General features: G+C 33.6%; 1 protein-coding gene across 4 annotated transcripts in view; it reads right to left on the reverse strand.

Annotated features, from left to right (window-relative positions):
- Window positions 1-520: 520 nt before the first annotated feature.
- Window positions 521-14,092, reverse strand: part of REV3L (REV3 like, DNA directed polymerase zeta catalytic subunit) — a 135,502-nt gene continuing 121,930 nt past the window's right edge. For 3 of the 4 annotated variants that reach the window (XM_016136995.2, XM_036220992.1, XM_016136996.2), the window contains 6 exons: window positions 13,717-13,831; window positions 8,690-8,827; window positions 7,053-7,243; window positions 6,126-6,372; window positions 4,436-4,645; window positions 759-1,634 (listed from right to left, as the gene is read on the reverse strand). In XM_016136995.2, coding sequence (XP_015992481.2) covers window positions 1,494-1,634; window positions 4,436-4,645; window positions 6,126-6,372; window positions 7,053-7,243; window positions 8,690-8,827; window positions 13,717-13,831 — 1,042 coding nt within the window. In that variant the 3' untranslated portion in view covers window positions 759-1,493. Of the gene's footprint in view, window positions 1,635-4,435; window positions 4,646-6,125; window positions 6,373-7,052; window positions 7,244-8,689; window positions 8,828-13,716; window positions 13,832-14,092 lie in introns of all 4 variants that reach the window. The other variant, XM_016136994.2, reaches the window with a different exon arrangement.

The following is a 14,092-nucleotide window of genomic DNA, read 5'->3' on the forward strand; positions in this document are numbered from 1 at the left end:
GCTTAGGAAAATATGTGCAGAGACATGATTTGTATTCTTTACTTACCATGTAATTTTCATAAAACTAATCCCCCCAGTATTTGGAAGTTCTGAATCTGGCAATAGAAAACCTATTTCTGGTGTATAAGATGAACTTTCTATGTTAAAAGGATTTTTTTCTATTGAAAATAATTGGCATTTAAATTTTTAAAACAGTAATAATGTAATTTTTGCTTTCCCTCTGGAATGTTCTGGCTTCAAGGTTAATTATATATGAATAAGAACGAACACAGACCTATTAAGAAGTAGATTCTTAGAACTCTAACAAAAATAAGAGCTAATTTTTCCTAGACTACTTTTTGCTATTTTTTTTAATCCTAAACTTTTAGTAAAAGAATTATAACATACATTGGTAAGGATATAACGAGTTAAATTTTTACCTCATTAAAATTAAGAAAAAGGTACGGTTAGATATAACCAATGTAGGCTTTAAAACAGATGAAGATAACATCAGGTACAGCAAAATAAAATAACACTGCCATATTTCATATTTTATTCAATTTTAATATGGTTTCCATTAACTTTTAAAACAAAATGATTTCCAGTTTAAAAAACAATGCACTGACCACATAATTCCTTTTTAATTTTATACAATTATACAAATATTCTAAATACACATTTTGTGTCAAGATGATGGCAAATAAGATTAACTGTACAGTACATAAGGAAAGAAAATAAGCATATTTAGAATAGAAATGTCTATACAAAACGAGCAAAAATGGAATAAAATTTTTTATTTTTAAAGTATTGCAACAGGCCCACAGGTTTGTAACAAAAATGTCTTTGCACAGTTCCTCACAATGCCCCATTAATAGCTAAAGCAAGACAGCGGTTTTAGAAAATAATGTTTCAAAATGCTACACATGGTACTACTGTTTGCACAGTTTGATCAGAATAATAACTCTACTCTGAGTCAAGCAAAACCTAGAGTAATATACCAAATAACTTGAAAATCATTTGTATAAAATTCATTGCACATTTTACTCAGTTGTTTGAAAAGTAAAAAAGTGTATTTACAAAATATTTCGCAGTCAAAATTATAAAGTGAATGGATATCTCTAAGTAACACGTCTTGATACAGACAATTCGAGGAAAACACACGAATGGTTTCTTTAGAAGAGGTTTTCAGTGCTCCTTCCACAGGGAAGTAAATATGATCTACTCAAATGGATTTACAAGATGTTACACATACTGGAGCAAATTCAACACCAGCATTATAAAACAATGTTAAAATGGTGAAAGGATGAGGAATTTGTACATTGTAAGAAGTGAACTATTCAGAGATCAACAAGTACAATTTTTAATTTAGTTAGCATAAAAGTCTTCATAGTCTTCAGATAATAGACAGACAATGAACATACTCGACTTGATGAAAGTTGAAAAAGCACCATGCACAACAGTTTAGTGGTAAACACTAAAAAAAATAGCACCTAGAATTCTGTGATATTGAGAATTTAAAACTGGTCTAGTAATTGCCGGAGATATGGTGCCTTGGATAATTCTCTATTTACTCGGAAGAGTTTGAAAAGTACTGGGCAGTTCAGAGAAACACATGGGATATGTCGATCAAAGCAACCTGTACAGTTCTTGCATATCTGAAAGGAGAAGAATACATAAAACAGAAAAATTCCTATGTGTAGTTGTAAACAACAAACTTTTATAATCCCTCCTTTCTGACCCACCACAGATTACTGGCAGACATATGACACATAATCTATTACAGAAGTTTCATTAATTTTTACCTTTTTGAGGCCTAGGCTACCCTATGTTGAGACATTTCTAAAGGATATTATTTTATAATATGCAGAACACAAAATTCCATAAGGATTAATTTCATTCCCAAGATCAATGTTCATCTACAGTAGAACCCTATCATATTAAGATCCATGTAATAAGCTACCCAATTACTATTCAACAAAAACTGTCTCTTAAATGAGCTATTAACATTTTTTTCAAGTTATTCAGATTTATCCTTTTGTATGACAATCATAAAAAGGTTATGCATTTTCTCAGAAGGGAAAAGATCAGTACACACAAAAAAATCAAATGATGTGAATTTGAAAGTAGTAGTTTAGACCAGTGGTTGTCAACTCTGGCTATACATGAGCTTAAAAGTATACTCATGTCAAAAAAAAAAAAAAAAAAAAAAAGTATACTAATGCCTGAGCCCAATCCCAGATCAGTGACTAAGAATCTGGGCACAAGAGCTTAATAATTTGCACTTCTCAGGGCTCCCAGTTGATTCTGATATATAATAAGATCCGATCTGAATGAAATTAATAAACCATAAGGCAATTTTTGAAGAAGAGAAGCATCACTTCTTATACAATGATCGGCTTTTATACAATATGTAGTCTCAAGTCACACGTAGTTAAAGATTATAAACCATGAGAAACGTCAAAAAATTAAAAAGGACAACAGTGAGGATAGGATGATTTTTTAAAAACTTGAATGGTGTATCCAAGCGATTTAAAAAGAAATACCAAATAGCAGCTACTGCTCTAGACTGTCTTTTGAGAGAGAAATCAAATCTGCTTTAGTTAATCAAAGAGCTGTTTTAGAGGTGTCTCACAGGGCAATACATTTTTGTTGTTTGCCCCAATATCTTCCAGTCAACTGAAGGGTGTGTTTTTCTGAGCACACCTGTTATTGTATCTAATATTATGATACTGCCACAAGCAAACTACAGAGTGCCCTGAAGACTAAGCTGTTCACAGTGAAGGCTTTTACCAATTAGACCTCTGCCAAGAAACTCAAATATATTCTCCAATATAAAATTTCTGTATTACAGCTCTATGTACTGCAGGTGCCAGGACAAACTGTTAAATATTTATGTGCTCCCTCTGCTTGTCTGACAGATCAGCCAGGATGGAATTACTTAGCTCAGTAAATTTAACTCAATGTTTAGTTTCAGGATCCTTTACTGGTGATTTAAACTGTGAGCATTATAGCTCAATTCAGCTTACATTTAAAACTTTAAACACCACAACTTGGACACTTACTTTTTAGCTCATAAGGAGGCAGACAGTAAAAAAAAAAATCTGATTTAATCTTTATTGATTCTTTTTGCTATGCTTTGGCTTACTTTCTTATTTTTTTACAAGTTTTCATTCAGATACTTAATTCATTTATTTTCATTCTTTCATGTTTGCTATTAAAAGTGTTTGAGGCGATGAAATTTTCTGAGATCTGCTATAGCTGTCTACAATTTTATATGTAATGTTTGTTTAATAGGAAGTGTACAAGGATCTTTTTTTAGTTTATAATTACTAGCTTTACAGCACTGTATTAATACAATGTTTATAATATTCCTACTTTTTGCAATTTATTAAGGTTTTCTTTACAGACTAAGATATGGTCAATTTTTCAACATTCCATAAACACTCGAAAAGAAGGTGTATTCTCTAATATTAGGTTACAGAGTTTGATATATGAGGTCTACCTTATAATGTTGTTTAGGTCTTCCCTAACTTATTATTTCTGATCACTCGATTGACTCGTCTTGGGTTGAGAGGTATAAATACATAAATATATAAAATATCAAAATCTCCTACTACTGTTTCTGACCATTTCTCATTACATTTCCTGTAATATCTGTCAATTATTTGGTTGGCTCTAAATCATCTTAATAACTTTACATATTACTCTTCTAAAACAAGAAAAATCTACCCCCAAATCGTTCTCTATAGCCTGAAAGCTGGAAATGTAATTTGAAATATGATGGTATAATCATTCTTTTAAGGAATATACTAATTGTTTTTTAAAAATATTCTCTGATTTTTCTTTAAATTTTATTTTCCAACTTATTTCAAGAGGTTTGTTTATTGCTGCTAGAATTCCTGCATTTGAAAAATCATCTGTACGTTTTATGTCTATATCCCAGCTAGGCCACTTAGCAGTGTAACATGGGACAAATAACCTTTTTTATGTCAGTTTACTCATCCGTAAGAGGGTCTAGAACAGTCTCTGGCATGTAGTAAGGCTCGGTCATGATAACTATTAATTTTCTACCTGGACTCTTAGAATTGTAAACCTTCCAAGTTTATTAGCAATTCTCTAGGACATCCACGTTTTTATGAGAATGGTAAGTTTAGAGCAACCTGTGCTTTTCTTTGTTGTTGTTATTTTTAATACTATTATAAAAGAAATTGTGTGGAAGGATATTGTAGTTCTAGGTTTTAATAAACACAATATACTATTCCATAAAAACAGTTAATTATAAAACAAAGTAAGCCATTTTAATAGTTTAGTTCAATTCTGATACTTTCAAGATTTTAAGAAGTTTATTAGAATCTTTAATATACTTTTCACACCAGTTTCTTATCTCATATTATACCTATATCTCCCTGAAGAATCAGACAGCTTGAGATGCTGGGTCTATTGAACAAGGCCATACCTTTGTAAGTTGCTCTTGTTTACGTTCCAACTCTCGAATTTCTTGGTTGAGGATGACTGCAACATGCTGAGGTTGGCTTCGACATTTACTACAGATGCCATGCTGAGTCAGGTCATCACACACAGGACAGTGTAAGGTAGTGAAATATTGTGAAATAGTCCCTTTCCGCCCTTCAGGTTCACTTCGAGAGGAGCTGGTGGCTTTCTGGATCTATAGTATCAATTCAGAAAAAAGTCTGAGTCTGCTTCAAAACAGAGCTGCTATACTCAGGATAATTACAGGTTTACTGAGGCATTATTCATTCAACAAATATTGAGTAGTAAAAATGTGTCAGGCACTAGAGAATGGAGCTATAGAAATGAACAGTCCTTCCTTCCACAGAGCTTATATCTTAATATCATCAGATATATTGGTTTTTTGAAAAAATCATTTCCTGCCATTAAGTATTTTGGTTGAGATACATAGATGTATGACATCATACAGGGCAAGAAATGGAAGAAATCCAGGTAGAGAGTGGATACTGTTCATGGTTGCATAACTTGAGTCATGGAAGAAACAAAGCAAATGGAAGGTTAAAAATAACTTGTTAGGCAGTAGGGTACAAAATTCAAGCAAAAGTAAACCTGGAACATTTCAAATGTAATTGGATACCTGTCACCTAAGCATTCTTCATTTGAAGTTAATACTGGTTTCAGAGATCTGTCTTCTGGTACTCTTTTTACACTGAAATAATATTATCATATTATTATTATACTCTTGGTGTATTCACCTGGTATCTTATAAATCATTTTGCAAAGAAGTTATTAGGTTAGCTTCTTACAAATGCCAGTGGTTTAACCTTCCTGTTGGTGATGAAATGAAAAATGGCACTGAGCCAGGATATAGCATTATAGATATCAGCACAACTTCAACCTCAGCTTAGCAGCTTTTTCTTCTCTTTGATGCCTCAGTGCTTACTGAGAAAGTAAAAATAATTTAAGTATCAACTTTTGTCAGTTTGCTTGAATACCGTCAATCTTAGTTTGAGATCACAGCAAATGACTGAGCTGATCTATTCTAAACAGTAGATAAAAACTACTACTATCCTAGAGTAATGTATCTTTTATTATTACAGAATCACAGATCACTCCTTCAGGCTGCTAATGAGTTAACTGAGATGGCTAAGATGCCACATTGAATGTTCGCCTTTAATATAATGCTATTTTAACATTATTTCTTTAGTCTAGTTTCTTCAGAACTATGTCTAGATACTATATCCTATACATTTCTTTCATTTCCTTTTTATTTATTTTTTGTTGTGGTGACATTGGTTAACAAAACCCAGTAAGTTTCAGGTATACAGTTTAACAGTAAGGCACATATATATATATATTGCATTGTGTCTTATACATTTCTTAAGCACACATTTTGAAGGAATTCTTGCTATTTTCTATTAGTGTTATTTTATAGTTGTGGAATTTATGTTAATATTCTATAATTTGGCTGCTCTGACTTCTGAAGCTAGGCAGGTGTTTGTAGAAAACTTAAATTTCTTTTATGAAACCAGGAGAGAGTTACACCATTGCCAGTTTAAGATAACAGAGTATATGCTTTGCCTCTTATAGCACATAAAGAAAATGTTTAGTTCTGCTGGAATTTTTAAGTGAATTCTCTCTACAGTCACTGCACAAGTACTATTTAGTAGGCTTACCCTTGGTAATTCATGATACCAGTTGAAGACATCAATGCCAATAAGTGAGAAGATTCTTGCCAGGGGTGGGAGAATCTGTTTGGTGATGTAGTAAGTGGCATTCAGTCTCAGCGTCGGGTCCTGCAGGACTTCTACTGGGCGTCTTACCAGCTGGATAAGTGGTACTCCAGGGGTCCCATAAATGATGACGTATGGCACTCGCTCCCCAACTCGAGGCTCAGAGCGCCGGTCATAAGTAAGCATTTTCCTATTTAAATCCAAATAAAATACACACTCAAAGATTGTCATGAGAGGCATCCTTCCAGAAAATTAAATGAGAAATGATAGTGAAACCATGGGAAGACTACAAGGGGTATGTACCTTCAACTTAGAGTTACAACTTTTTGAGAACTATATACACTTCACTTAGTTGACACCAAGTGGATACACTAGTAAGTGTTTAAAACTTACTCTGTATATCAAAACGGTATGAGCTGGCAGATATGATCAGCTAGCTAGAAACGTTTTCTATCCCCCAAGAGTGAGAACTAAAAATCACAAATCTAACAATGAAATTTAAGAAAATTTAGCTGATTAGATTATCTGACTTCAGAATGATACCATCTAAGTGCTCTGGATCAATATTAAGAACTATTTAGTGATTCCGATGTGAGAAAAACAAAACGATTTAAACTCTCTATCGGATTACAATTTCACTGAATTTAGTGACCCAAAGTAAGCCCTGGAGAGGAGTTCCTTCTTCCTCATCAGAGTTCACAGAGTGGGGAGCACCCTTCCCCTTCGGTGAGGCCTCACGTGGGTGGGCGAAGAAACAGCTGTGCGTCTGTGCGTATGCACTGGGTGTCTTTTCAGCTACTTCAAACTGTTCAGAATACCAGGACCACACTTGCTAGGTATTGAGAGTTGTGCTACTGTGTGCATCATTACCTTGTAAGTTCAAGGGCTGGCACACAAGCTCCAGGTTTATAAGAGGAACTTCCTCTGTATTCCTTGGCGAAGATAAAATCTTGTATGCTGGCCTTTCCTTCCAGAAGCTTCATACATTGTCGTTGAACATACTGTTTAATTAAACTTATATCTCTTGTTTCAAATAGCAGCTTTAGAGAACGCTCAAGTATCTTAAAAAAAAAAAAAAAAGGATATGCTCATAAAGATACAACAACCCCTAGCATCGTCATTGCTGTTATAGTTTCAATTATGTAAATACTAGGTACCTTGCTGATCTACTTAAAAAAAACTGCTATTTAAAATGATTGGAAAATAAAAATGAGTAGAAACTGGGAAATATTTGAGACTTTAAATACCTTGCTATTTCTAAAAAGAGGATCATGTAGTTTGAGCAAAATGATATTGGAATGACATTCATATGAAACACTTGCTATGTAATGAGCAACATGAAACATTTAAGTTTTCTTAAAGAGGCAAAAGCACTCTAGGTACAAGAAGCCAGACATGATTTCATGAAGTGTTTTTTATTTACTCTGTTATGGAAAGAGCCTGATTCAGATGGACAGTCTTCTTATACTGTCAATATATACTAAGAATTTTTCTGTGCTAGAAATATTTCTGCTAGGAGGTGACCAATATACAGTGGATTTATGGAATGGACTGAATTTAAATTAGTTGCAAGAAAAAGTTCTGTATCTTAATCTGAGTTCTAAAACCCACACATATTTACACAAAATGTTTGCTAATTTAGCCTAGGTACAATTCTGCCTTTAGAGAAAGAATGTACTGGATATCTCTTCCAGAAACTAGTATTAAATAATATCTTTAATTCAAATAACATTACATATATGACATTAATTATCGTGTCAATGTCAATGTATTATCTATTATGCTTTTAATGCTCTATAAAACTCAGTGTGTGGAGTGTTCTTCCATTTATATCATTTATTTTGGGGTTGTTGTAGGAGTCTGGGCCTGAGTGAAGACAAATTAAATATAAAACACAACAGTTAAGATGACTATGGTTGAGAAATTTAGGTAATTTAAGTACCACTGTTCAGAAATCTTTCTAACTTGTATTTGATAACCCAAGTAAACAAAATTTCAGTTAATCTAAGATGAATTATATTGCGTATGAAATATCTCTGTTGCTAGTTTCTCTTCTTTATCCTGTACCCTAGCTTTTGGGTGTTGTCAGATAATAACATATTATCATCTTCAAGTGATAGGCAGGAAATTCTTATCAAGTTCCAGTGTTGTTCTTAGAAACTGATAAAAGGTGTGGGAAGAAGTTATAAACTAAGGACTAAAATCAAAGAAGTTGTTTCATTAGAAATGAAATTCTCAGAAATCGTTTAGTTCTTATTATAGTTATATATACTCATATACTCATATAGGCTATAGTTCCTCACCCAGATATGTGCTTAAGGATTTTTACCACATTCTTTAGCCACTTTTTTTTTTTTAACTTTCAACTCCCATAGTTAGATTTCTTTCTGTCACCACATATTTGACTCCTTTTACCCTATCTATTTCGATCCTCTCCCTCCCCCCTACTCTCTGGTAACACTAGCCACTTATTTCTTAAAGGTGAAAACAAGATAGATAAAACTTACCTTAGAAACAGCAGGGCAGGAATCTCTTCTGACTGTTTCTATTCCTTTCGCATCAAATACTGGGTCCTTTTGATCCAGTGTTTCATACATGTAACCCACATACCTCTTTTTTGTTTGTAAAACACAGGGCAAATATACCTGTGATGAAATGAACAAAATGCCTCTCAATAACCATTTTTCCCCTACCATGAATACTTTATTTTTAGTTCTTTTTCTCTTTAACCAAATGTCTAGTATAGAAAAATTCTAAATATGGCTTAAGTCCCCCAAATTCATGATATAACACTTAAAGGTGAAAGTACACAAAACGAGTTGTCTTTACTTCTTTATCACTCACTCCTTTACTTGTACTATCAATTTGTTCCTACCTCAGCTGACACTGCTCTCAGAAATCATCCATCATATCTTTTTAAACAATTAAAAAATTAACGCCTACAAAATATGCAAAATTAAAAATTAGTAAGAAAACATACAATGAAAAGTCCTGGTCCCCCAACCTCTCCTTTCTCCTTTGGAGGCATCCTCTGTTATTGATTTCCTGTGTATCCTTCCAGGGATATTCTATCCAAATATATGTACTAATACAGATAATGGTAGCTTACCATATACATCATTCTGCACTTTGCTTATTTCATTTTATAATTTATCTTGAAAAGAGTAGTCTATTATGGAGGGTATCACAATTTATGTAACCAGTTACTTACTATGGGTCATTTAGGATGTTTACAATCTTCTGGAATTAACTAGTGTTCCAGTGAACAACCTTACATGGATTACTCCATAGGAAAATTCATTGAAGTGCGATTTCTAGATCAATGTGTGTGTGTGCCCTCAACTTTTTTTTTTTTTTTTACCAGATTGAGCTTTTCCTCTGCCCCTAATAATCACACTAAATGTAAATGGTCTTAAACATCCCAATTAAAAGGCAAAAGAGATTGGATTTGATCAAAAAGTGAGGCTCACTATAAGCTATCTACTAGAAACCCACTTTAAATATAAAAACATAGGAAAAGATACACATGCTAACACTAATCAGAACAAAGCAGGAGTGGCTATATTAACATCAGAAAAGAAGATTTCAAGACACGAAATATTATCAAAGATAAAAGTATGAATTCATAAAGACACATAATCCTAAACGTGTATATATATACCTAATAAGAAAACCTCAAAATATATGAAATAGAAACTGACAGAACTAAAAGGAAGAAAAAGGCAAGCCCATGATTATACTTGGAGATTTTAGCACTTCTCTCTTAGAAATTGACAGGAAATCAGTAAAAATAGAAAAGACTTCAACAACATTATCAATTAGCTTAACTGACATTTTAGAACATTCCACTCAATAACCAGAATATACATGGCTTTTCAAGGTCACATGGGAACATTCACTAAGATCATATGCTGGACCAACTAACAAATTTCAATAAACTTAAAAGCACTGAAATTATAGAGAATATGTTCTTTGACCACGATGAAATTAGGAGTAATAACAAAAGGATTTCTAGAATATCCTTAAATGTTTAGAACTTAAACAACATGCTTTTAAATAATCTATAGGTCATTCTCATTGAAGTAAATGAATAATAATGGAAACATAAGATATCAAAATTTGAAGCTAAAGTAGTAGAGGGAAAGTTATATCTTTAAACCCTTATATTAAAAATATATTGTTTGATATCAATGATTCCAGCTTCTAAATTAAGAAGTCAGGAAAAGAAAAGCAAACTAAACCCAAATTCAGTATAAGGAAGGAGAGACAACCATCTGAATGGGAAAATGTATTTGCAAGTAACACCTCCAATAAGGGCCTAATATCCAAAATAGACAAAGAACTCATACAACTCAATAACAACAAAAAAACAAATGTTCCAATAAAAAAAATGGGCAGAGGACGTGAACAGACACTTCTCCCTAGAGGACATACAAATGGACAAGAAAAATACGAAAAGATGTTCAACATCGCTAGCTATTAGGGAAATGCAAATCAAAACCACAATGAGACACCATCTCACACCTGTTAGAATGACTATAATCAACAGGACAAGTAATAACAAATGCTGGAGAGGATGTGGAGAAGTAAGAACCCTCATACACTGCTGGTGGGACTGCAAATTGGTATAGCCACTATGGAAAGCAGTATGGAGTTTCCCCAAAAAGCTAAGAATTGAACTACCATATGATCCAGCAGTCTCTTTACTGGGTATTTACCCCCAAACTCTTGAAAGCTCCTATTTGAAAAGATATTTGCACACCGATGTTCATAGCAGCATTATTCACAGTGGCCAGGACATGGAAGCAACCGAAGTGTCCTATGACAGATGACTGGCTACAGAAGCTGTGGAACATATATACGATGGAATATTACTCAGTCATAAGAAGAGATGAAATACTGCCGTTTGCAACAACATAAATGGACCTTGAAATAATCATACTAAGCAAAATAAGCCAGACAGAAAAGGTTGAAAACCACATGATATTACATATATGAGATCTAAACCTAAAAGCAACAAATGAACAAGACAAACAAACAGAGACTCATGGACATGGGCAATGCACTAGTGGTTACCAGAAGGGAGGGGGGGAGGGAGAGGAGAGAAATAAGAAAAAAATGTTAAAAAAAATTATGTATATATAGTATGAAAAAAAAATAAACTAGCATAAAAAAATATATTGAAGGAAATAATAGTGGCAATTAATGAAATGGTTCTTCGAACCATTCAATAAATGGATAAACCTCTAGCTAGAATTACTGAAGAGTAAAAAAATTGTTAATATCAAAGTAGAAGGATGTTACTAAAAACTTACAGATATCAAAATCACAATAAAGCACAAATAATTCATGCCAATAAATTTGACAACTTAGGAGAAATGGCCAAATTCCTTGACAACCACGAGTTATCAAAACTAACATAAGAAAATCTGAATAATTCAACATATAAAGATGTTTAATTTGTAATTACCGCACCACCCCCAATAAAATTTCCGGACTAGATGGCTTTGCTGGTAAATTCTACAAACCATTTAAGAAAGAAATAACTGTACTAATCTTACACTTTTTCTTTCAGAAAATAAGAGAAGGAACACTTCCAACTCATTTTATGAGGCCAGCCTTTTGTTATGTGTGTACCCAAAGGAGACAAATGCAAGAGGGCGGGAGTGGGAACTAAGCAATATTCATCATGAATATAAACATCACGATTCTTAACAAATGTTTTTCTTTGAGAAGTTTTGTAGTTTTTGGTTTTATGTTTTAGGTCTGTGAGCTATTTCAGGTAAATTTTCTTATCTGGTATTATTCTCTAAGCACATCATGTTCTTCGCTTTGCTGATGGGTTGAGTATCCATAGCACCATATACATACTTCTAGAATAGCACTCATTATCACTGTTTTCTCATTTTTCTCCTCCTCACCATTAGAATGCTCACTCTTCAGGACAGATATTTCCAAATTCTCTTTAAATCTCTTCTAGAGTAATTCTTGCTTCAGAATAGGTACACAATAATCATTTGGGAGTCATCTGATTCTCTTCTCCCTCTTTTATCCTTTTCATACCAGCTCGCCTAAATCAACCATTTTTAACTCCTGCCCATCCTTCTCAGTATCTCTTGATTGTCTTTCCTTTATTTTCATTAGTTCATCTCACTAGTTTCAGCTATACAGGTTGCAAGAGGCATCTGTCTTGAGATTCACCTCTTTCCAATCCATCTCCTTTATCACAATGAAGCCAATCCTTCCAGATGGCTCTGCTTAAGTCATGCTCTTGTTTAACTTTCCTGAATAAGGTTTAAACACTTTGGCTTGGAATTTGAAACACTCTACAATCCAGTCTTAACTTTATTTTTCCAGACATCTCTCCTCATACCCTGTAGTCCCACATCACGCTTTCCCAACTCCATATTCTTCTATATGCCATTTTCTTCTATGCAGAACGATTGCCAATGGTTGCCTATCAAAATTCTAACCATTTTCCAAGAAAGAGTGCATATTACCTCCTACATAGTCTCCTCATCCTATGAAGAGAACAAAATAGCTCCTTTTCTTTGTGCTCTTACAGTGTTTAAGGAGATTGCTCTCATGAGATTTCTGTAAGTTTACAATAATATAGATCATTTCTAATCATTCCTTGTAGATATTAGCTCTTAGAAGGTAGGACTGTGTCTTATGCTTCTTTGCATTCCACAATTCTCCTAGCTCAGTATCTCATATAGAGAAAGAACTAAATATATTACATTATTTGATATCTAAAGTAAAGTGAAAACAGTTGAAGGTCCTTGTGGCAGCCTATTTTTCAAAGAAAAAACATCTCTCATTTCACATGGTCTTCTTATAATGTGACTCTAACACTCTTCCCATTAAGAGATGGGGGTCTATGTTCCTTTTTAAATCTAGGTTATGATGCTGTATGACTTTGAGACTAGGACATAAAAAGCAAAACAGCTTTCATCTGTTTCCCTTTGGGATGCTCATTCCTAGAACTCAGCAATCATGCAGTGAGGAAGAACAAGGAGTCCCCAGGAAAGGCCATGTGTAGGGGTTCCAGCTAACAGGTCCAGGTGATGCCCTAAACAACAGCCAGCATCAACCCCCAGACATGAGAGTGAGCAAGCTTCAGGTGATTTCAGCCTTTAGCTATTTGTTGGATCACCTCCACCCTTTATGCTTCCTTAGTTGAAGACCTAGGCATTGTAGGGCAGAGACATGCCATCCCTGCTGCAACCTTTCTGAATTCCTGACCCATAAAATCTGTAAGCATAATAAAACGGTGGTTGTTTTACACCACTACCTCTGAGGTAGTCTGTTACATGGCAATAGTTAACTGGAACAATCTCTTCATTTCTTTATATAAAGACATTACTAAAAAAATCTGAGAAAATTACATAAAACTAAGGGAAAATATTTTAAATATTAACACTTTAAAAGACCTGTATACTGTTAATAATTCTGAAAATACAATGAATAAGTCAGAAATGTCTAGAAGGAATGTAAATTTTATATGGGATCATTATTATCACATTTCTCTTACCTTTTCAAACTTCAATTTCACTGGTTTTGGATTGGTAGCAGTTACAGCTTCAGCAATTTCCTGACCAATCTTAAAAGACTGTTCCTTAGTAGCTCCTTTCAGTAGCACAAACATACTAGAGGATTAAAAAGAGAGTAGGGTAATGAAGACATTGTAAGAAAAAAACTTCATCAAGAGTAAATTTCCTGGTAAATACTCTAATACCAAAGAAACCTTTACCCCCTTCTTATTCCTTATTAAGTTGCTTCTTATCTAAGCTTTCTCGTTTTATCACACTTTCCTTGTGTACTCATGGTATATCTTGTTACAGCTCTTTAAGACATCTGATATTTCTAGTTTAGTTACACATAGACCAGTTCAGTTATCGCAGCTGCCA

The sequence above is a fragment of the Rousettus aegyptiacus genome, unplaced genomic scaffold (assembly GCF_014176215.1).
Source record: "Rousettus aegyptiacus isolate mRouAeg1 unplaced genomic scaffold, mRouAeg1.p scaffold_m13_p_1, whole genome shotgun sequence".
Classification (NCBI taxonomy): Eukaryota; Metazoa; Chordata; class Mammalia; order Chiroptera; family Pteropodidae; genus Rousettus; species Rousettus aegyptiacus.